This window comes from Pristiophorus japonicus, chromosome 18 (genome assembly GCF_044704955.1).
Source record: "Pristiophorus japonicus isolate sPriJap1 chromosome 18, sPriJap1.hap1, whole genome shotgun sequence".
NCBI classification, from domain to species: Eukaryota; Metazoa; Chordata; class Chondrichthyes; family Pristiophoridae; genus Pristiophorus; species Pristiophorus japonicus.
Genome location: NC_091994.1, coordinates 71,064,866 through 71,089,086, shown reverse-complemented (window position 1 = coordinate 71,089,086; position 24,221 = coordinate 71,064,866). Strand labels below are relative to the sequence as shown.

At 46.1% G+C, this 24,221-nt stretch overlaps 1 protein-coding gene across 2 annotated transcripts in view; it reads left to right on the top strand.

Annotated features, from left to right (window-relative positions):
- The window catches only part of alpl (alkaline phosphatase, biomineralization associated), a 119,641-nt gene that overhangs the window by 43,048 nt on the left and 52,372 nt on the right, over positions 1–24,221 (top strand). For both annotated transcript variants that reach the window (XM_070860113.1, XM_070860112.1), the window contains 4 exons: positions 4,891–5,029; positions 14,704–14,823; positions 19,175–19,290; positions 19,861–20,035. In XM_070860113.1, the coding sequence (XP_070716214.1) occupies positions 4,969–5,029; positions 14,704–14,823; positions 19,175–19,290; positions 19,861–20,035 (472 nt within the window). In that variant the 5' untranslated portion in view covers positions 4,891–4,968. The remainder of the gene's footprint in view (positions 1–4,890; positions 5,030–14,703; positions 14,824–19,174; positions 19,291–19,860; positions 20,036–24,221) is intronic.

Sequence of the window (24,221 nt, the reverse complement as noted above, 5' to 3'; positions counted from 1 at the left end):
GGCAGGCCTGCGACTCAAAAAGTCTAACTGTTTGTTCTTAGCTCCTGAGGTTGAGTTTTTGGGCAGGAGGGTTGCTGCAGATGGGATTCGGCCCACCGAATCCAAAACAGAGGCGATTCGACGAGCACCCAGGCCCTGCAACATATCGGAGTTGCGTTCATTTCTGGGACTGTTGAACTATTTTGGGAACTTTCTGCCGAACTTGAGCATGTTGTTGGAGCCGCTACACGTGCTCCTGCGTAAGGGTTGCGATTGGTTTTGGGGGGACTGTCAGGAACGGGCTTTTGATCGGGCGCGAAACCTACTTTGTTCAAACAAGTTGTTGACCCTATAAGACCCCTGTAAAAAATTGGTTCTGACATGTGATGCATCGTCCTATGGGGTTGGGTGTGTGTTGCAGTAGGGCAATGCTGAGGGTCAACTACAACCTGTGGCTTATGCCTCCAGGTCGCGCTCTCAAGCAGAACGGGGATATGGGATGGTCGAGAAGGAAGTGCTTGCATGTGTCTGTTGTGTAAAAAGAAAAATGCATCTGTGCCTATTTGGTGGGAAGTTTGAATTAGAGACGGACCACAAGCCATTAACATCCCTGTTGTCAGACAGCAAGGCTGTCAATGCCAACGTATCAGCTCGCATACAGCAATGGACTCTCACACTGGCTGATTATGATTACTCCATCCGGCACTGAAAATTGCACTGACGCGCTCAGCAGGCTTCCACTGGCCACCACTGAGGGGGCAGCGGAGCAAAGCGCCGAGATGGTCATGGCTGTCAATGCCTTTGACAGCGCAGGCTCCCCCATCACAGCCCGCCAGATCAAAATCTGGACAAACAGAGATCCCCTCCTATCCCTGATTAAGAAACGTGTCCTGACTGGCGATTGGGTGCCCACACACGGAGCATGCCTTGAGGAGGTCAGACCGTTCCACAGACGGATGGATGAGCTCTCCATCGAAGCTGGGTCAGCCGGGTAGTTATGCCCCAGAAGGGCAGGGAGGCATTCATCAGGGAACTCTACAGCGAGCACCCAGACATTGTGCTGATGAAGGCCATTGCCTGGTCACACGTTTGGTGGCCTGGAATTGATTCAGACCTGGAACACTGTGTTCGCAGGTGCACGAAGTGTGCCCAGCTGGGTAATGCCCCCAGGGAGGCCCCGCTCAGCCCGTGGCCCTGGCCCACCAGGCCATGGTCACGTATTCATGTTGACTACGCGGGCCCGTTCATGGGTAAGATGTTCCTTATTGTGGTAGATGCGTACTCGAAATGGATCGAATGCATCATTCTGAATTCATGCACGTCATCCACCACCGTGGAAAGCCTACGTGTGATCTTTGTAACGCATGGCTTGCCGGACATCCTGGTTAGTGATAATGGCCCATGGTTCACAGGCTACGAATTCCGAGTGTTTATGTCGGGCAATGGCATCAACCACGTCAGGACTAAGCCATTCAAGCCGGCCTCCAATGGCCAGGCGGAATGTGCGGTTCAAATCATTAAGCAAGGTATGCTCAGGATTCAAAGGCCCTCCCTACAATGCCGCCTATTGCACCACCTGCTGGCCTATAGATCCCGACCGCAGTTGCTCACGAGGGTCCCGCCCGCAGAGCTACTAATGAAACGGACACTCAAAACTCGGTTGTCCCTCATTCACCCAGTCCTGACCGACATAGTTGAGGGCAAGCGCAAGTCACAAAACGAGTACCATGACCGTAATGCGAGGGAGAGATGTATAGAAATAAATGATCCTGTATTTGTCCTCAATCATGCCATGGGGCCCAAATGGCTTGAGGGCACTGTAATTGACAAAGAGGGGAATAGGGTCATCGTGGTAAAACTCAACAATGGTCAGATATGTCGTAAGCATCTGGACCAAGTCAAAAAAAGGTTCAGCATCGACACTGAGGAACCTGAAGAAGACCATGAGATGGAGCTCACACCACCGCCAGTGAACGAGCAACAAGAGCGCTCAGGAGAATGCACAGTCCCTGCGGTCAGCCCGGACAGGCCGGAATCACCACAGGTGACAGACACTCACGTCAATGTCCAACAACCAGAGCCCCAACTCGGCGCTCCACGAGGGAGCGTAGACCACCTGAAAGACTAAACCTATGATTCCAATAAGACTTTGTGGGGGGTGGTGATGTCATGTATGTAACCACAATGTAACACCACTGTATTACTGTATACACTCAACCTAGATGCACACCTTGACCACAGGGGTGAACTTGTGGGAGGCACTCCTTACCTGATCATTCAGGTATAAAAAGGGAGGTCCCACGCAGGATCACTGTCTTTGGAATCCTGTGAATAAAGAGTTCAGGTCACAGAGTGACCTTGTCCTCAGAAGGCCTCGTGTGGTTTCATACTGTAGAGTAAGGACTTTACAGTAAGCAGACTTGGCCTGATCTTAACCCCTCCCTCACGCACCGTTCCCACAGGGCGAAGGGAGGCTGAAACCGGGACCATTGTCTGGACTAACACTTCAGTCGAGAATGGAGGCAGTGCTGCATTGTTGGAGGTGACACCTGTCATAGGAGATGTTAAAGCGAGGCCCCTTCTGTCTGTTTGGCCGCATGAAGTGGCCACTAACAATGCCATGGCATTATTTGAAGAAAATAATGTTCCTTTCCTCCATCACTACACAGATTAACCGGTCATTCATTTCATTGCTATTTGTGGGATTGCTATGTGTGCAAAGCGTGTTTACCCACATAACAACAGCCAGTGCAGAATTGAATTCATCCTGTATGATGTGCTTTGTAATGTTTCTGAGCGATGCAGTAAGTCCTATGTAAATGCTTCTGCGTTTCCTGTGTTGCTGGATCTGTACTGTGTGATTTTTAACCTGCACATGGCTAAACCTATAATCCAATAAGATAATATGGGTCCGAGCCTCGACCAACGGTTCCCTGTGAAGGAGCCTCTCCACTATTTCCAGTTGAATTTCTAATCAGCAGTCCTGCTGCGATGGAACGGTAGATGTTTGTGTGATCATTTAGCCCTGGCTGTTTGAGGAATACCAGCTGACTTTGAATAAACTGCAGAAAATAACATTTTCAAATGGTATGGAAATCTGAGTTTTTATTCATTTGGCAAAGAATGTTGGGGCACTGGTACTGCACGGCATGCTGAACGCCCTGTGTGACTGCTATTATTCCCAGTATTAGTTCTTTATACTTCATTAGTTCTCTGCTATGTCCAGAATGAAGAACATCCCATAATTTACCCTGCATAACAAAGGGTTTGGTTTAAAACATACCCTGTAAAATGGCTGCCTTCATTGTGAAGGTTATGTTAAGTTCTTTATGTGGATTAGGAGAGTCATTTCATTGCTTTGCTTGGCTGACATACATTTCTCATCGACAAGAACTTGTCCGGTGAACTGCTTTTAATGGGTTAAGTCGTTAAAACCCTCTGGGTCAGAAGGTCATGGGCTCAAGGCCCAGTCCAGAGGTTTGAGGGCATAATCTAGGCTGACAGTTTGGTGCGGTACTGACTATAGGAAGTGCCGTCTATCAGATGAGACATATGTCATGTACCTGTGAGTATGCTCACAGGTTTGTAGAGCTGTTTAGTTGGGAGTGGCTTAGCCAGTCACGTGATGTTCACAAGACTCAATAAAACCCCAGCCAGTTCGGTTCGGCAGATCCACAATGAGGCAGGTGGTTGTGAGCCTGGTGAATGAACTGGTAATGTGTAGTGTGATTGTTAAACCTTTTGCTAATAAATCAACTAATTCTTAATAGCAATGTGTTGCTATGGATTCTTAAGCAAAGAACCCGTGAATCAAATACATTACAGTGTTAAATCTGTTTGCCCTGTCAGGTGGATGCAAAAGATTTAAAAGATTACTAGGTTATTTATCTTGTTGTTTGTGGGAACTTGCTGTCCGCAAATTGCCTGCTGTGTTTCCAACATTACAACAGTGATTGCACTTCAAAAAAATACTTTATTGTCTGTAAAGGGCTTGAGATCTCATGAACTGGTGAAGCATGCTATATAAATACAAGGGCCCAGAAATTCGGGACACACTGGCGAGGATTCCCTGCTCTACTAGGAATTCAGAGTTCTTTTATGTCCACCCAAGAACACCTAAAAAGTAGCACCTCCAACACTGCAGCGCTCCTTCAGTACTGCGCTGGAGTGTCAGCCTAGGTTCGTGTTCAAGTCTCTGGAGTGGGACCTGAACCACAATCTTCTGACCCAGAGTGCTACCAACTGAGCCAAGGCTGACACTCTAAAAGTCCCAAGACCCTAATGGATGAGGAAGGCCATTTGGCCCATCTTGGTCCATCCATGCAGAATAACTCTACTCTCTCTCGCCATACATTGCAGCATCTTATTGCTTCTTAAATGATCGCAGGGTTTATACCTCCTCAACTGTGCCCACATATCAATCACTGTGCAAAATAGATCCTCTTCAACTCACTTTTTACTCAGTCGAACCTGTCTCCTCAACCTTGTTCTAAACCTACAGTTTAGTTTAAAGGAGTATTCAGGATTAAACTGCTCTGCACCATTTAGTATCTTATAAACCTCCAAGACACCTCCTTTCTCCAAAACACCTCCTTTCCTGACTGAAAAGCCTGAATCTGTCAAGTGTTTCCCTCCTGCCTCGGAGCCCTGACACAGGAGAACAGCCTTGGGTTCCTCTCCCGCACTGCCTATCTTTAGACACCATCCTGGAAATTTATGACCTGCTGCCTCTGATTGCACCGCCCCTCCTAGTTTAACATCATCTGAAAATTTGACCATTTTTGCATTGAGTCATTGAAGCAGTAAGAATGTATCCACATGGCTTGTTAATTAAGTGAAGGTATGAATCTAGATCTCTTGAGCGATGCAAAACTCAGTCAATAATGTTGTTTTTTTCCTCCTTTTCCTTAGGGAACACCTGAGGAGTGTGACACAAATCTCGCTGGGAATTGGATCACTGAAGGCAGAATTAATTGTCCTGGAAGTACAATGAAGATTCTATTGCTGCTGCTAATTGCCAATCTCGATCTCCTCTGGGGATTCATCCCAGGTACAGTCATTTAATAAAAACTGGCTTCATTAAACCCATTGACCACAGGTTTTCTTTTTCAGTCTTGGAACCAAAATCAAACCAAAGATTTCACGCTGGATATTGCATAAGTACAATTAAATATTTTAAAATCGTTTCTTTGTGAACTGGACTTTGTTGAACTCCCTATCTGTGTAACCTCCTCCAGCCCTACAACCCTCGGGACCCGCTGCGCTCCTCCAATTCTGGCCTCTTGTGCATTGCCGATTTTAATCACTCCACCATTGGCGGCCGTGCCTTCAGCTGCCGAGGCCCCAAGCTCTGGAATTCCCTCCCTAAGCCGCTCTGCCTCTCTTTCTCTCTCTCCACCTTTAAGACGCTCCTTAAAGCCTCATCTGTCCTAATATCCCCTTATGTGGCTGGGTATCAAATTTTGTCTGATACTGCTCCTGTGAAGCACCTTGGGACATTTTACCACGTTAAAGGCGATATATAAGTACGTTGTTGTTATTGGGTTTCCTTGGTCCAGGACCATATCCAGGTAGAAGTGACCTATCCTCAGCCCTCTGCCCTCTGTTGCCCCCATCAGCCATTCAAAGACACTCAAGACTGAACTGTGGTGACCTGCCCTGTTTTTTTCCGCCCCCTTTCTCTGGGGCGAAGTCCCATCCTATGATGGAACAACTCAGTACCCACACTGATTCAGTACTGTGAGGGCAATGAGTGCACGAACCACGTTCAGCACAATCTTTGTAGGTGTGTGTGGATCCTGATTGTCCTTTGCACAAATTAAAGATTTTCAATAGCACACTAGTCTGTTCCCTGAAGGACGATCCCACTGTGGTGTCAGACCATAGACCGATGGCCTGTTTGACTGAGAACCGACTTGCTGGAATTTCTCAACATTTTTTCAAGGGAACACAACAACGAATAAATCTTCATCATAGAATCATAGAATCATACAGCACAGAAGGAGGCCATTCGGCTCTTCGAGTCTGCACCGGCTCTTTGGAAGAGCAAGCCAGTTAATCCCACTCCCCCGCTCATTCCCCGTACCCCTGCAACTTTTTCTCCTTCAAGAAATGCATCCAATTCCCTTTTGAAGGCTACTATTGAATCGGCATTCACCACCCCATCCAGCAGTGCATTCCAAACTCTAACCACTCGTGGCTTAAAAATCGTTTCCCTGCAAGTCGCCTCTGGTTCTTTTGCCAATCATCTTAAATCTGTGCCCTCTGGTTATCGACTCTTCAACCACTGGAAACAGTTTCCCTTTATTTCTCTATCTAAACCCGTCATGATTTTAAACACCTCCTAGCCATCTCTGCTCCAAGGAGAACAAGCCCAGCTTCTCTAGTCTATCCATGTGACCTAAAGATCACTCAGGTCTTTAATGCCCAATACTTTGTTATGAGAGCTCAACATGCCTATCAAAAGGTTACTGCCACAACGCCTCTTGCACAAGTGGTTTACAATAGCCACGTATCACTGATACAGTCATAGGGTGGAACTATTGAAAGTCTTGCACCACGAGTGGGGGGGTCTCAGACACAACAGGCGACTGATCAGAAAATCGATGGTTATAATCTTAGGGTTATGGTTCCAATCGTTATTTTTCTGATGTTTATCATTCAATAAAACCCATCTGCTATTTTACTGCTGGCATCATAGGAACAGGAGGAGGCCATTCAGCCCCTCGAGCCTGTTCCGCCATTCAGTTAGATCATGGCTGATCTGTATCTGAACTCCATCTACCAGCCTTGGTTGTACAACCTTTATTGCCCTTGCCTAACAAAAATCATCGACTATGTTGATATTTGAAATTTTGTGTTTGTATCTTCAAGCCATCAGCCTCTGCCTTACACCCTAAATTCTGGCTCCATTACTGCCAGGGTAAGTATATCAACCCAACACTCCTGGGCACTAAGGTTTTAATGCTGTCTTCACTATTTCCTCCACATGACATGTGGGCTTCTCAGGGTTTGCAGATCATTAGCCCAACGGTTTGTGGAGACATAAATATTTCAAACTCTGTTTGAGGTTTTGGGATATGATGTGTCGACGCTCATCTTGATCTGCCAGTGATAAAGATCTGTGCTTCTCCTCATAAAGCTGGAGGCTGTAAACACTGTAAATAGTGCCTTCCTAACTCATGACCATTTCAGATGAAATTGGTGCCTATTGTGTGAATTGACACTTCCCATTCATTTTAAAACGGGGAATGTGATTGGAGCCCGATCAGTATAACATTGCACCTTTTGATCGATGTAGCTTTACAGTAGCTGCCAACACAGATGTAGCCATATTCATGTATTGCAAAGGGGAGGGGGTACCCACTTTAACTTCTTGTATCTCCGTATATGAATGTGGGTATTTGTATGTGTAAACTATTACAATTCGTAGTTACATAAGAACATAACATAAGAAATAGGAGCAGGAGTCGGCCATTTGGCCCCTCGAGCCTGCTCCGCCATTCAATAAGATCATGGCTGATCTGATCTTGGCCTCAACTCCACTTTCCCACCCGCTCCCCATAACCCTTGACTCCCTTATCGCTCAAAAATCTGTCTATTTCCACCTTAAATGACCCAGCCTCCACAGCTCTCTGGGGTGGAGAATTCCAAAGATTCACGACCCTCTGAGAGAAGAAATTCCTCCTCATTTCTGTTTTAAATGGGCGGCCCCTTATTCTGAAACTATGCCCCCTAGTTCTAGATTCCCCCACGAGGGGAAGCATCCTCTCTGCATTTACCCTGTCAAGCCCCCTAAGAATCTTATATGTTTCAATAAGATCACCTCTCATTCTTCTAAACTCCAAGGAGTATAGGCCCAACCTGCTCAACCTTTCTTCATATGACAATCACTTTATCTCAGGAAGCAACCTAGTGAACCTTCTCTGAACTGCCTCCAATGCAAGTATATCTCTCCTTAAATAAGGAGACCAAAACTGTACACAGTACAGAATGTGGATATTCTCGCAGGATATGGTCACCTGACAGTCGTGACCTTTCGCGAGATGAGTTTCTTCAACAAATCCTGCAAGATAGCTGGGAATGGGGCTGAATTTGTGGCTTTCCTGACTGCATTGAACAATGTATTTACATCCGGTGAAACCATACAGATTGCTGCAAATGCCATTTTGGGATGAAGCATTCAATTTATTTGGCTAATTCTCTCATAATTCTCCAGTTAATTCTGTCAATTTAAGTCGGGTAGTAATAAAGCCGAGTTGGATTTCGACTTGAATCTCCCCTGCACCCTCTCCCTGGAGGTTAGGACTGAGAAACAGGCCATTTGACCCATCCGGTCCATCTTGGCATTCAACCTCTACATGGGCAGATAGTACGGACCACATTTACCCTCCCCGTTCACATATCCCTTCATCCCCCCTTTTACTTCTGGTGGTATAAAGGGTTTAAAATGGTGGAAATGTAATTCGCTGTGTAAGAATTGACTAAAATGGTGGTAAAACTAGTGGTAAGCAACATGGTGGGGCGTCACTGCAAGTCTCCAGTTCTGAAGTGTTTGTTGCTGTGTGCTGTGAGATTTGATTGACTTATTGCAAGGTATCTAACTGTACTTGCATCTACTTGTGAAGCATAAAGTATCTGGGGCATTGTAACCGATACCAGAGAAAAGCACATATATTATATAAGAATTAGGAGCAGGAGTAAGCCATCCCCATCTATCCCCATATCCCTTGATTCCCTTAATATTCAAAAATCTATCGATCTCTGCCTTGAATATACTCAAAGACTGAGCCTCCACAGCCCTCTGGGGTAGAGAATTCCAAAGATTCACCAACCTCTGAGTGAAGAAGTTTCTCCTCATCTCAGTCCGAAATGGCCGACCCCTTATTCTGAGACTGTGACCCCTGGTTCTGGACTCCCCCGTCAGGGGAAACATCCTCCCTGCATCTACCCTGTCAAGCCCTGTAAGAATTTTGGATGTTTCAATGAGATCACCTCTCATTCGTCTAAACTCTAGAGAATATAGGCGTAGTCTACTCAATCTCTCCTCATAGGACAATCCCCCCATCCCAGGAATCAGTCTGGTGAACCTTCGTTGCACTCGCTCTATGGCAGGTATATCCTTCCTTAGGTAAAGAGATCAGATAGGCTGTGTGTTTCTGTTCTTTGTATCCGAGCTGGACAGAAAGTCAGCAGCTTGACCTCTGACCTGCTCTCTGTCTGGGGATTGGCTAGTGGCTAGCAGGGTAGGCATGGAGGAGGGTCAGGGCTAACATTCACATGTGCAGATGTATCTCTGTGTGCGTGCTTGTATCAGTGTGTGTATCCAGTATCTGTATGTGTGTGTATCTCTGCGTACATGTGTGTCTATGCGCATGTGTACTAGTATATGTGCATATGTGTATCGGTGTCCAGCGTGGAGGCCCCGACCTGCGTGAGAACACCAGCGGCAGGTCGGGGCCATAAAAGAAGTGACGAGCAGAGGCCCAGGAGCAGCATGGAAGCATGCCACTACAGGGAGCACCGCAAGCTGCGATGGCAGCAAAGAGTGACGTCATCAAGGTCCAGGTTGGTGATTGAAGCGTGGGCAGGTACATCAGGAGCAGCGAGGTCAGGGCGAAGGAGCGGCGAGAGACTGTAGAGGGATGTGATCGGCGCCCAGGGGAGGCGTGAGTTCGGGACCAGGGGCCCAGGGGCAGCACAGGCCAGCCCACACTGCGATACGTGTGCACATTAGGTCCATGGAGCAGAGCTGGTCCAGTCGTCTTGGTTAATCCTTGCCAAGACCTAGCTCTGTCAAGTCCATGTGGTGGCTGGTGTGCAATGGCTACCCCACGTTAAAAAAATCCACGCACAGGCATCTTCCACCCTTCAGAATGTAGTTCGGATCCTTCATTGAAACACCTGTGAACTCATCCTTTTTTGGCGTGGAAGCAAGTCATCCTCGTTCCGAGGGACCGCCTATGATGATGATGATGATGATGATGGATGCATGTGTATCTACGTTACATCTGTGTACATGTGCATGTGGCAATGGTAAGGAGTTTCATCTACCCAGCCCAGACAGGATTTGGCATTTTGGCTGCATTATGTTTATAATATGGAATCCGTTTCAAAATCCGATGTTAATTCTAAAAGTTCCAGGGCTGGAGCTGTGGGGACAAAGAAGGCATAGTTATGTTAATGAACCCTCTCAAAAGTTAATGAACCAGCTATCGAGACTGTTATCCTGTACAATCTGGGACAATAGGTGTGTTGTTTCCACATTGCGGTATGTCCAGTAGGCGTTCACACATAAATGTGTTGTCAGCGACTGAATTCAGGCCTACCCAGCAGGAGAGGGTCTGGTCAGGACCAAATTAGGGGACGGTAGTCAGTTTAATTGACAGCCCGACTAGCCAATCCCTAGATCGAGAGCAGGTCAGAGGTCAAGCTGCTGACTTTCTGTCCAGCTTGGATACAAAGGACAGAATCACACGGCCAATCAACCAACTCTAGGACATCTACTGAGAGAGGCAGATGAGGACCAAGGTTTCCTTAAAATATTGCCGACTAGATCCAGAGAAAACTTTGGTTAGAAAAGTTAATTTAGGCAACTAACAGGGATAGTATGGCTTATTTTGTTTTCTATACTACCAGGAGGTTTAACTGAGTTGGGTAAAAGTGAGGTGAGATTTACTATAAATTTTATTTTGTGCGTTCACTTAACAATTGTAAATAAACCAAGTTGTTGGATTTTTACATTCAGTCTTATCCTACTACATAACATAAGAACATAAGAAATAGGAACAGGAGTAGGCCATTCGGCCCCTCGAGCCTGCTCCACCATTTAATACGACCATGGCTAATCCGATCATGGACTCGGGTCCACTTCCCTGCCCGCTCCCCATAACCCCTTATTCCCTTATCGGTTCAGAAACTGTCTATCTCTGACTTAAATTTATTCAATGTCCCAGCTTCCACAGCTCTCTCAGGAAGCGAATTCCACAGATTTACAAACCTCTGAGAGAAGAAATTCCTCCTCATCTCAGTTTTAAATGGGTGGCCCCTTATTCTAAGATCATGCCCTCTAGCTCTAGACTCCCCTATCAATGGAAACATCCTCTCTGCATCCACCTTGTCAAGCCCCCTCATAAGCTTATCCGTTTTGATACAATCACCTCTCATTCTTCTGAATTCCAATGGGTAGAGGCCCAAACTACTCAACCTTTCCTCATAAGTCAACCCCCTCATCCATGGAATCAGTCCAGCTTTTGAAAGAATCACATGTGGAAGCATATAACAAGGTTGTTTTCATTGCTATGGCTCCCTGGGTCAGTCTGCATCATGACTTGGTATTGGGCTATTCAAGGTAAACTCCTGATCATAAGGGACATGGGATCCACTTATGGGAAATACTGGTGATGCTAAACCCAAGAGAGTTTCTAGATCAGACCAGATATATATAGCATTGCATTTATTGTGTATGTGCATATCTCTGTGTTTTTGTCTCTCTTCAAGCGATTGTTATAGGTACTTGTGCAGTTTTCTTCCGAATACAATTATTTTTCTTTGTGCGATTCACAAAACCTTCTTAACACTTTTACAGGCTGGATTTATTGAGCATTATTCCTTTTTTTCCTAGTTGAAGCCGATTTATCATGTTACCATCCTATAGAATTGCATCTGACTCTGACGATGCACCTGATGGCCAAACCAATGGCGTTGACATGACCTTCCTCCTTTGATCTTAACTGGAATGTGAAGACATTTGTTCAGTGTGGTTTCTAATCATCTGTCTGTTCTCCACATGTGTTCATCTTGTCATGTCGTGTGTTACCGTGTTTCATTTGTCTTGTTACATTTGTGATTTGTGCATTGTTTTTTCATCATCGCCTCTGCTGCAAGCCAGCCTATAACCCACCGAGCTTCATGCTCTGGTGAAAGTGGGGCACTCGAGCTTCCCCCCCCCCCCTGCCCTCACCCCCCACCTCTGCCTCTGCCATCAATCGTGTTTGTTTGGGGCAGTATTGGCACAATTCAAATGGTGATCTCGATGCTGAGTTTCCCTGTAATGTATGCACCGGTGAGTAAGCTCACGGGTTTGTAGAGCTGTTGTATTGTGAGTGGCTTAGCCAGTCACGTGACATTCACAAGACTCCATAAAATCCCAGCCAGTTGGGTTCAGGGGATTCAGGATGAGGTATGCAGTTGTGAGCCTAGTGGATGAACTGGTAATGTATAGTGTGATTGTTAAACCTTTGCTAATAAACCAACTAGTTCTTAATAGCAATGTGTTGCTATGAATTCTTAAGCAAAGAACCCGTGAAGCAAATACATTACATGCCCCTTAACTCTTAGCGTGAGAGAAAGAGACAATTCCTCATTATTGTGAGATTCTCTATCCATAAGCAAATCTCTGACTTTGAGCAACTTGGCCCATTAGAGCGAGCGACGGACCAGCCTGAGATTTGGACTCCTAACTCTTGGGTTTGGAGTGTAATCCTCAGGCTCGTGATGTTTCAAGCAAAAGAGTATCTGACTGTATTGACGCATGATCCTAAACATTCGGGATGAAACACCTGCACGCTCATTGGTGTTTCTCAGCCCTCCATTTATATATGTTCAAAATTATTGGTCAATGCAGCCTTGGGGGCGAAGGACATTTTGTGTGGCATCCTCTCCTGGTAATCTGAGTGAAGTTGATATACTCCCAGCCCATGGTGTTGTTACTTATGATTACCAACCAAGGGGTCACGCGTAAAATATTTTTCTCGGCCATTGGCCCTACTGCATGGTTTGAACACACAAGAGGCGGAACTGAGAGGTGGCAATAAGTGTGACATGGCGGGGGCTCACCTTTAACTCCACTGCTAGATGGTAACCTGCCAGATCGGACCGCTCGCCTGCCCTGATTTTCAACCCTTCGATTTAATCAGACATGGGATGAAAGCCGGGTGTGTTCTGTAATGGCCGCAAGGTCCCCTCTTCCGGGTTACTGCTCTGAAGGTGAAGTTGCAATGAACCCCGCCCCCCCCCTCCTCTCCCTATGGGCTTTAGGATTGGGACAGCTCAGTAGAATACCTTCCCCCCCTTTTAATTAAGCTATGAATTTTTTTCAACTTCCATGTCACCTTGAATTCCCTGCTCACGGTTGTTAACCCTATCATAACTTTCCAGTTTGAGTTTATTTTATTAATCGTTGTAGTCTTGGTGTTTTCTGTATCCCACAGTAGAAAAACGATCCCATTTCAACCAAACTTCATAGTCCCATCTCTTCAATTTCAATAGGCTACTCCCAACCTGCCGGAATCAAGAAAAAACGAGTCTATCATCAGATCCGCCGTCCGCCTCCAGGTTAGGCCAAGCTCGGAGGCCGATCTTGTCTCATTTTATGTTCCATTTGTTGTGTCATTTGACTTAATGTGCTGGGAGTGGGTCTGTGCGGGGCTCTATCTGTTTGTCCCCTTGAGAATGCTTGGATTTATGGATCTCTGCTGAGCCATTAAAACTGTCTCGATGAATTTTCACCTTCTCTGGGGAAACTTCTCTTACATTCTTTTCCGACCTACGCATAGTTAGAATTAGTTGTGCATCAAAGAAAATTAACTGCTTCCTGGACGTAGAATAATGACTATTCTCTTGCTAAACTGAAGCACTTTCTCTACTCCAATAGCATATTATTACCGTGTGTAATAATTGTGCCACATACAGGAACTGTACTGTGGATCCCCCATCACCCTGCTGGGAGTGGAAACAAAGGACTGAAATTGTGCAAGCGAAAAAATTAAGCAAGGATTTTCTATTTGCTAAGGTGCTTGCATGTCTGTTCCTCTCTATATACTTTGAACGGCTTTAAAGTTGTACCTACAGCGCATGGGCAATCCATTCCCAGAGCCAAACGGAACTTACTTGTAAGTATGATTCCTTTTTTGATGAAATGTCTAGTCTTTTGGTCAAGAAGGCCTGTTCTTCTGTGTTGAAAGAAAATGGCCGTGCGGACATTTCTGTACTTCTTTGCCCCTCCAGCAAATGCATTCCTCTTCCTGCTCAGCCACTCCTTTGCTTGCAGTGAAAGGTGGTGATAAGTACGGTCGGGATTACGTCAAAGCCTCTGTTGGTGGTTAACAGGAAGAGCAGTTTCTCCAAGCCAAGATGGATGATGCCTGTTTTAACAGCGGAGAGAGCACATGCACTCTTGTTAAGCATTCTTGTCTCCCAGTCCAGCCCAAACTGATGTGTCCAGAGCTGCCCCAAGCACTGACCTGGAGGAACATCCAGTTGTGTTACTGTGGATCCATGTTTTTTGGAACTCTTCATTTCACCTGGGATCCTGAGCAGCTGGCACTGAGCGAAATCCCATTGTACAGTTGTACAGTCCCACAGGTGATCCCCCATACCAATGAAGTTCGTGACTATCCGGATTCATTCTAGGATGCCAGTAAAATGAAGAAAGATAAAAGGTTCATTCTAAATCTTTCCAAATATTACTGAGAGAAAAACCGACCTGGAGATCGCACTAATGTAAAGGATTAGTACGTGAGGGCCCATGACAAACCATTACCAGAATGGACTACACTTTGGCATGTCCGCGTACAGTTAAAAGCCCAAACATTTTGTTCAGTCTGAAACTCTGGCGAAATGCTCTTCATCTGAACTTTTGGTTAAATCTGTTATGTTAAATCAACCAGCCCTCAAACCTGTAAAGGTTCCTTGGATCTAATCACCGTGTTTTCTATGTTGCAGAGCATGAAATGAACCCAACATTCTGGAGGAACCAAGCCCAGGAAACACTGAAACGGGCTCTCAACTTACAAAACCTCAACACCGGTGTCGCCAAAAATGTTATTCTTTTCCTAGGGGATGGTACGTGTTCAGATATTGGAGGATTATTACATTCTATTGAGTTGTCCATTGTTAACCTTTTTAACGAAGTAAGAATTTGCTGTAAAGCCCGGTTTCCAACCTGTGTTGGTAGCCCTGAGTGATATGGTGGCCTCGAGCGGTGGAACTCCAGGCTGGTGGAACATGGGTCACTGCCGATAATGCTCCACAAAGTGAAAGCCCGATGAGTTTGACATAGACCTTTGTCAATAATGGATGGGGAGAGAAAAATTCATCGCGAAGTCTCCCCTAACCCGACCATCTGTTCCACTCCTGCACTAACAGTTATGGCATCAATTATTGATCATGGGCTAGCAAGAGAGGAGACCAACGAAACACATTAATTATCAAAAAGAGACAGTTAACTGTGTTGCATTTCATTCAATGGTTCCATAACTGGCTTCTTTAATTGGAAATGACCAGTGCCGCACCTAACCTTTTGTATAAATTGGGATCCCTAATGTAGCATGTGATAACTGATCATTCTGTTAGATTGCATTAAGTTAATTCTTTGCACTCATCAAGAAGAACATAAGAACATAAGAAATAGGAGCAGGAGTGGGCCAGTCGGCCCCTCGAGCCGCTCCGTCATTCAATAAGATCATGGTTGATAAGCTCCACTTTTCAATGACCCAGCCTCCTCAGCTCTCTGGATTAGAGAATTCCAAAGATTCACGACCCTCTGAGAGAAGAAATTCCTCCTCATTTTCGTTTTAAATGGGCGGCCCCTTATTCAGAGACTATGCCCCCTAATTCTAGATTCCCCCACGAGGGGAAACATCCTCTCTGCATCTACCCTGTCAAGCCCCTTCAGAGCTGAGGTGATCAGTCTCCAGTATTTGATTAGTATAGTTGTGCTTCAACAACAGCCCTACAACACTTTGTGATCGCTGTGTACTCCAATTCAGGTCTCTTGCATAACTCCAATTTTAATCGCTCCATCATTGGTGGCCGTGCCTTCAGCTGCCTAGGCACTGAGCTCTGGAACTCCCTCCCTAAACCTCTCTACCTATCCTCCTTTACGTCGCTCCTTAACACCTACTGCTTTGGCCTGTCCTAATATCTCTTTATGTGGCTTGGTGTCAAACTTCATCCAGTTGCGTTGCTGTGAAGCACCTTGGGATATTTTTATTATATTAAAGGAGCTATATAAATGTAAGTTGTTGTACTTGTAGATGTAGCAGTTGTTTAGCAACACGGTGACTAGTTGATTCTGAAAGAAAGCTAGACTTGCATTTATATAGCGCCTTTCATGACCACCGGCATCTCAAACCACTTTACAGCCAATGAAGTACTTTTGCAGTGCAGGCACTGTTGTAATGTGGGAAACGCGGCAGCCAATTTGCACACGGCAAGCTCCCACAAACAGCAATGCGATAATGACCAGATAATCTGTTTTTGTTATGTTGATTGAGGGATAAATATTGGCCAGGACACTGGGGATAATTCCACTGCTCTTCTTCAAAATAGTGCCATGGGATCTTTTACATCCACCTGAGAGAGCAGACGGGGCCTCGGTTTAACGTCTCATCCAAAAGTCGGCACCTCGAACAGTGCAGCTCTCCCTCAGCACTGCACTGGAGTGTCAGCCTAGATTTATGTGCTCAAGTCCCTAGAGGGGGACTTGAACCCACAATTTTCTGACTCAGAGGCAAGTTGAGACATTTGTTATATAACTATCTGATATAGAGGTTTGGATTATTGAGACCTGTATGGAACAGAGTGAGACTGGTGCTGCACATCAAAGTGGGTGTTTGGTTTCAGCTCGGTGGTCCTGTCCCAACTTCAAGATTTCTGGACAATTTCTGCACAGGCAACCAGTCTCTTTAGTGTTTCTTTTATCACTTCCCCGCCTCTGTGCTCTTCTCTTTATTCTCCTGGCCTTCTGAAGATGTTGAATGCTGCTGGAGCCAGGTCCCAAGTGGCCAGTGCTCATGTGTGTGCATTCACAGTGAGCGTTGGGCCGGCTAGTCCACTGAGCGGTTTCAGTGGATCTCAATCCTGGCAGAAGTGCACTATCCAGTCTGGGGGTGGGTGGTTGGGGTGAGGAGGGGGGAAGTGGGAGGGGGAGGGTGGGGGGGCGGTGGAGGTCTTTGGATAGTGATCGGGAGTGAGAGCCCTTCTGATGGTTTCCTTTCCAAACCCAACCTGGTGCCCTGCCTGAGCTCAGCCGACTCAACATACTTAACCTGGGCAACTTCCTGACCCATGTGGGCCAGCAGCAATGTCCCTTTAATTTTTCCTGGGGGTACGTGGCCCCTTTAAGGGGCTGTGCGGCCCGTTCTAAACACTGCACATGCGCGGCCCTTCCTATTTACGAGCCGGTGAGCTGCAGAGCGCCTCATGGCCGTGCGGCTGCACAATTTGAAGGGAGCAATAGTCGGCACCACACTGAAGGTGTATTCACTTACCGAGATAACGGGGAGGCTGACTGTCATGTGTTGATCACACGCACATAAACCTATGCTGCTGGACACGAAGGGGTGAAATTTATTATCGCCCCGTTTGTGGGCGGTAACTTTTGAAAGCTGGGAAACTTCGCGTCAGGCGCTAATGCTTCCCAGCTTTCAAAAAATTGCCTTTAGCGCTCCAGTAAGGAAGTTGCTCCATTTCCTTCTCGGAGTGCTAACGGCAGCAGGCGGGGCGGGGACCTTGGCAGCTGCTCACTGGGCCGTGCAGCGCTGCCGCGTTCAAAGGGCCCTTCCCTTCCTTAAAGAGACAGGCCATCGCTGCAGGCTCGGCAATATAAAACAGACCGACTTGGACCAACAAAGGAGCGGTGATCCCACGCAATCAGCCCGGCACTTACGCACAGCGCGGGGCTGAGCGATCGCGGCTGGAACCGGTGAAGAAAACGGCATCAACAAAGGTAAGTTGTTTTTTCACTTATGTCGGCCGCCTCGCCTTTAATCACCGCCCCGGTAGCGGTCAGCCGCCCGTTCCACGCCGGTGTTTTCGCCCGGCGCTGCTGCAGGGGGCGGGAGTGAATTTCGGGTCTGGGGCGATAACGGGGCGATGCGCACGGAGTGACGTCATGACTTCTGAGCGCAGGTGATCGGGGCGCAACGCCGTAGCGACGCCGCTAAACCCTCGCCCAATATGGCGGGAGTCGATGTCATCGCTGCACCTGGTCGCAAAGCCATTTGCGGGGCGCTAACAGGAGGCGCAAATGCACCCAATTTCTTCCCGGATGCACACAAATTATACTACTTTGTAACTACACTGACTTCTGGTTAACTCCAAGGCTTCTTTGCACGATAGTGCTTCTGAATTTATTCTGGAATGAAGCTAGCCCTGTGGTATCTACATGGAGAGTAGGCCCCTGTGTGGGAAATAACACATTTGTTTAGCAGAATCTGATTATATTCCAATATGAAAGAAACCCTATAAACTGCATAATAGGTTGCACAGCCTGTATTGCTCATTTGCCATGTTGATGTGAGGTACCAGTCTCACTTTGTTCCTTGTAGGTCCCAATAATCCAAATATATCAAAAGTAAATCTTTGTGTGAGTGTATTTTATCATCACATTGCACCTTTTGCGTGAACCATTTCCAGACTTGTTCTTCTGATGAATGATAGACTTGTGGGAAATGATTGGTGGCAACTTCCAAAACATCCAAAGGGGTGTGTTCATCAATTTGCACCTTCACGTGCTCGGTGGTGCCAGTCGCTGCCTGACGAAGTCTGAGTGCCTATGTTTTCATGGAGGTTGTCACCCAGTCCCTTATATCTGCCTGTGAAGTAGCAGGACCACGGAGTGTAACAGTGAAACTCCCTTGTGATCCGGATCGGATTTCCGTGTCTCACCCACTCCTTCAAACTCTTCGAGGGCAGACTGGGTTAACATCGGGTGAGGTGAAGCTTCAGTTTAAATTGTAAGCTGCTTTAGTCCACAGTAGGTAAAACACAGAGAACAATGAGATTGAGCACAGTTAGCTCATTGGTACAACTTTTGTTTGCATACTCTTACAAAAGTAAGGAACATACACGTGCTAGCCCACTCCAATGGGTCATAAGAACATAAGAATATAAGAAATAGGAGCAGGAGTCGACCATTTGGCCCCTTGAGCCATTCAATAAGATCATGGCTGATCTGATCCTGGCCTCAACTCCACTTCCCCGCCCACTCCCCATAACCCTTGACTCCCTTAGGGCCACCTAACTCAACTTAAGATCACAATCTGTCCTTCTGCTCAGGGCAATACTAATTGCAGCTAAAGAAATATGTATGTAGAGACTGAGACAGAAAGCTAGATCTGGGCAAACATTGAGAGAAAGGTAAAGCTCGATGGTGAGGTCCTGACTGCCCGACATCTTTGTTCTTTTTCAGGTATGGGAATACCCACAGTGACTGCCGCTCGGATTCTGAAAGGCCAGTTGGAGCACAAAAGTGGAGAGGAAGGATTCTTGGAAATGGATAAGTTCCCGCACGTAGCTCTTTCAAAGGTAGTTCATTATTTATAGCAGGTTTGGGCTGATCTTCTGCCCAATTATTGCCAAGAGCTTTCAGTCTTCAAGGCCACCTGCCACGTCTGGAATTTATCTCCTCTGGTCTTTGGAGGACTACACTATTGGTAACATATCATAAATTTTTTAGTTATTAAAAAAATATTTGCTTTTCCCTTTGTAAAGTGAAAAAAAAAGTCTTCATTCTCCCTTGGGTGGGACTGGGCCAAGATAAATTCTTAAAGGAAATAACCCCTGCCTTAGCAGATGCCTTAACTACAAGGTTGTTTCCTCCATGACAGCCCTGTGGAACTCTGGCATCAAGTGCAGCGGAACCAGTTGTAAACGGGTTATGCAATTGTTGCCGGTGACACAAAATAGTCAAATAACAATTACCAGGAGCGCTGAGAATGCACATTTTTAATCTAAATTTTTATTCTTTGCACGGACTTAAGTTGTGACCTTGTTTGGTTGTCTGTGTTGATTTATTGTGAAAGTGGTCCTTCAAGGGATGGAAGGACCCGTTGCAACGTTTTGACCTTGATGCCAGCTCCCTCTTTCATCTGGCAGACCTACAACACCAATGCCCAGGTACCTGACAGCGCTGGCACAGCAACCGCCTACCTGTGCGGCGTTAAGGCAAATGAGGGCACCGTGGGCGTGAGTGCGGCCTCAGTACGTCGGCAATGCAATACGACCTTCGGCAACGAAGTGACCTCCATTCTAAAATGGGCAGAAGATGCAGGTTAGTGCCGTGTATATTGTATAAAATGGGCAGAAGGTGCAGGTTAGTGCCGTGTATATTGTGTAAAATGGGCAGAAGGTGCAGGTTAGTGCCGTGTATATTGTGTAAAATGGGCAGAAGGTGCAGGTTAGTGCCGTGTATATTGTGTAAAATGGGCAGAAGGTGCAGGTTAGTGCCGTGTATATTGTGTAAAATGGGCAGAAGGTGCAGGTTAGTGCCGTGTATATTGTGTAAAATGGGCAGAAGGTGCAGGTTAGTGCCGTGTATATTGTGTAAAATGGGCAGAAGGTGCAGGTTAGTGCCGTGTATATTGTGTAAAATGGGCAGAAGGTGCAGGTTAGTGCCGTGTATATTGTGTAAAATGGGCAGAAGGTGCAGGTTAGTGCCGTGTATATTGCACACAGACTCAGCACAGGGATGTTGACCTTTTTTCCCATTTCTTTCTGCATCATTCACTGGAGGCGACTTTAGTCGTCTTCATCAGGGGCCTGTGTGCAGATTCAAGGAGCAGTTGTTAGCCTGTTGTAATAGGGAGGAGTAACACTCACCCAGACTGTTATATTTCAGAATAACTCCGGCACTGCGACTACTTACTGGTCTGACAACTGAAATGGTGGAGGGAAGGGGTCAAGTCTCTCAGTTAAGATTTAAGGAGCAGTTTTCCTCCGACTCCCACCCCTAGAAACCAGCCCCCTGCCCCAGTCTAGTAAACTGAAAGAATTAATCGAACTCTAGTTCCCACGCTCTCCTGGCTGGCTTCCCACTTTCCACCCTCCATTAGCTTGACTCATCCAAAACTCGGCAGTCTGTGTCCTAACTCGCACCAAGTCCTGCTCACCCATCACCCCTGTGCTTGGTGACTTACATTGTCTCCCGGTCCGACAACACCTCACATTTAAATTTCTGATCCTTGTGTTCAAATCCCTCCACGGCCTCACCCCTCCCTATCTCTGTAACCTCCTCCAGCCCCACAAACACCACAAAATGTCTGCACTCCTCCAAGTCTGGCCTCTTGCGCATTCCTGACTTCCTTTGCCACTGGTGGCCATTGGTTTCAGCCGCTGAGACCCTAAGCTCTGTACTTCTCTCCCTAAACCTGTCCGCCTCTCTACCTCTCTTGCCTCCTTTAAGATGCTCTTTCAAACCTATCTGTTTGATCATCTGCCCGAATGTCTCTCCTTCTTTGACTCGGTGCCAATTTTTGTCTAATAACGCTCCAGTGAAGCACCTTGGGATATTTCACTACGTTAAAGGTGCTATATAAATGCAAGTTGGTGTTGTTGAACTTGATATTCACACCATGCCCTAAAGGCACACGGATTCCGAAGCTGGTTCCTTGAGGGCTACATCTGTGCAGATGCATTTTCTCATTGCCATTTTTTCACTCTAGTCTTTTCCACATTTAACATGCACTGCCCTAAGTTGGAAATGGGCTGGAAGCAAATTTACTTTGCACGAAAACCAGCCCTGCAAAGTGAAAGCTGCTTATAACATGCACAATTTGCATTAGAAGGCGGGTGGCTGCTCTGCCTCGGCATGGTGCACTCACATATCACAACAGTGCGGCCAGCAGAAATCCGAGCTGGGCAAATGTGCGTTTGGCCGTGACTCTGCTGTTCAGTCAACCCTGTGCACAAAACATTACCAAATAGTTGCTGCTGAGACTGATGGTGAGATTGATGGAGAGACGCATGCGAGAGTTGGGAAGCTTAAAAACTTGTTGTTAGAAAAGATAAAGCCACATTTTCTGAACGATTTTTCTTTAATGATACATCAAAGTAGAAAACATTGAAGTAAAAAGGCACCAAAAAAATCAATCGATTTGACAGATGTTCTCAGCAGCTATTGATCATAGAATCATAGAACTTTACAACACAGAAGGAGGCCATTCAGCCCATCATGTCTATGCCGGTCAAAGAAGAGTTACCCAGCCTAACCCCACTTTCCAGCTCTCAGTCCGTAGGCCATCCGAGCACTTTTTAAATGTGGTGAGAGTTCCAGACCCCCACCACCCTCTGGATGAAGAAATGTTTCCTCATCCCACCTCTGATCCTTCTACCAACTACTTTAAATCTGGTTATTGACTCCTCTGCTAAGGGAAATAGGTCCTTCCCATCCACTCTATCCAGGCCCCTCATAATTTTATACACCTCAATTAAATCTCTCCTCAGCCTCTGCTGTTCCAAGGAAAACAACCGCAGTCTATCCAATCCTGGCAACAGCCTCTTAAATCTCCTCTGTACCCTCTCTAGTGCAATCCCATCCTTGCTGTAATGTGGTGACCAGAACTGTACGCAGTACTCCAGCTGTGGCCTAACTAATGTTGTGGTGCTAATTTAATAATCTAACTCAAGAGTGTACAGAAGCTCTCCTGTAGATAAAGATAAAGGATTATCAACACTTTCAGATCTATCGCTTGACTTTATTCAGCAATGGATCGAGTTAGCACTCTCGTTAGGAGCTCATGCGGCATTGCACCTGGGTATGATATTTGGATGTGAACCTGGCCCACATCTTCAAGTCAACGTCACATTAATTGTAGCTACTTATAAATGGTTGAGATCAATCAGAAGACAGTTGAAACTGCTTGTAAATTTCAGATTACAGGTCAATGATTCGGCTTTCATTTTTCTTCAGATCGTTTTGAATCTTAATATAAAGGAAAAGAAAACTTACATTTATATCGCACCTGTCATGACCTCAGGATGTCCCCAAGCACTTTAGAGACAATGGAATACTTTGAAGTGTAGTCACTGTTGTAATGTAGGACACGCAGTGAGATATGAGGCCAGATAACTTTTTTTAGTGATGTTGTTTGAGGGGTGACTATTGGTCAGGGCACTGGGGAGAACTCCCTGCCAATCTTCGAAATGTGCCATGGATATGAGAGGGAAATAGAGCCTTGGTTTAACGGCACCCCCGACAGTGCAGCACTCCCTCAGTACTGCACTGACAGGTCAGTCTAGATTATGCGCTCAAGCCTCTGGTGTGAGACTTGAAACCACAAAGCTCCTGATTCAGAGGCGAGATTGCTGTCACTGAGTCATGGCTGGCACCTAAAAGGACAAGAAACTGAGATAGTGAGAAAGGTGAGAAAAATGCACACAAAAACTACCAAAAAGAGGATGAGGTGGAAAGGGAGAAATGGGCCAGAATATGTAGGAGATGGTTAAGTTCTGAAGGTGCTACCATCAATGTTAGATGTTATCCCCCCTCATGAGCTAGAAGATGATCAAACAATTGCTGAGATTAATGGGATGGAACATGGATGCTTAATTAAATTCCCAAGTCTTGAATTGAGTTTTAATCAATAGGCCACTGTCATACATTGGGATTTTCCTCAGCCATTTTTCTACAGAAATGATTTGCGAAGAGTTACTTTTCTGTGTTGGGTGTTTAAAACAAAGTGTATTCATGGATGTTTTCGTAAAGGCACTGAGATGAAAGCTGGTTGAAATATTAATAACCTAGGCAATAAGGTTGATTCCCCAAAGGCTCTAAATGATAAACAATTCATTAGCCTATCTCAGTAATTGATGAACACCTCGGTGCTGAGAAGTCTGGTTCCAGGCCCTTGGAAATGCTGGGCTGGTAGGCATTACCTTGTGGTTATGAACACAGGATAATTAAAACAGACAGAGACACAGACAATCAGTCAGGTTTTTCTAACAGAAAGGTGAAAGGGCAAGCATTGGCTAGACTCAGAAGCACAGAACACAGGAGGAAGGTTTGGAATAATCGTGTTTGAGCCGTGGAACGACTCACTGAAGTGGGGAAATGTGTCAGGTTCATTATTTTATAGGATTGCATGAAGACAAGTTGTCCTGATTGATTTAACTGCGTTGGTCTTAACTGTTGCTCTGTTTGCTCACTTCCTGTTAACTAAAGCAGCTTCACAATTTGTACCCGGCCTCACCTTGCCAGATAAGAACATAATAAGAAAATAAGAAATAGGAGCAGGAGTAGGCCATTCCGCCCCTCGAGCCTGCTCCGCCATTCAATAAGATCATGGCTGATCTGATCCAGGCCTCAACTCCACTTCCCCGCCCACTCCCCATAACCCTTGACTTTCTTATCATTCAAAAATATGTCTATCTCCACCTTAAATATATTCAATGACCCAGACTCCACAGCTCTCTGGGGTAGAGAATTCTAAAGATTCACGACCCTCTGAGAGAAGAAATTC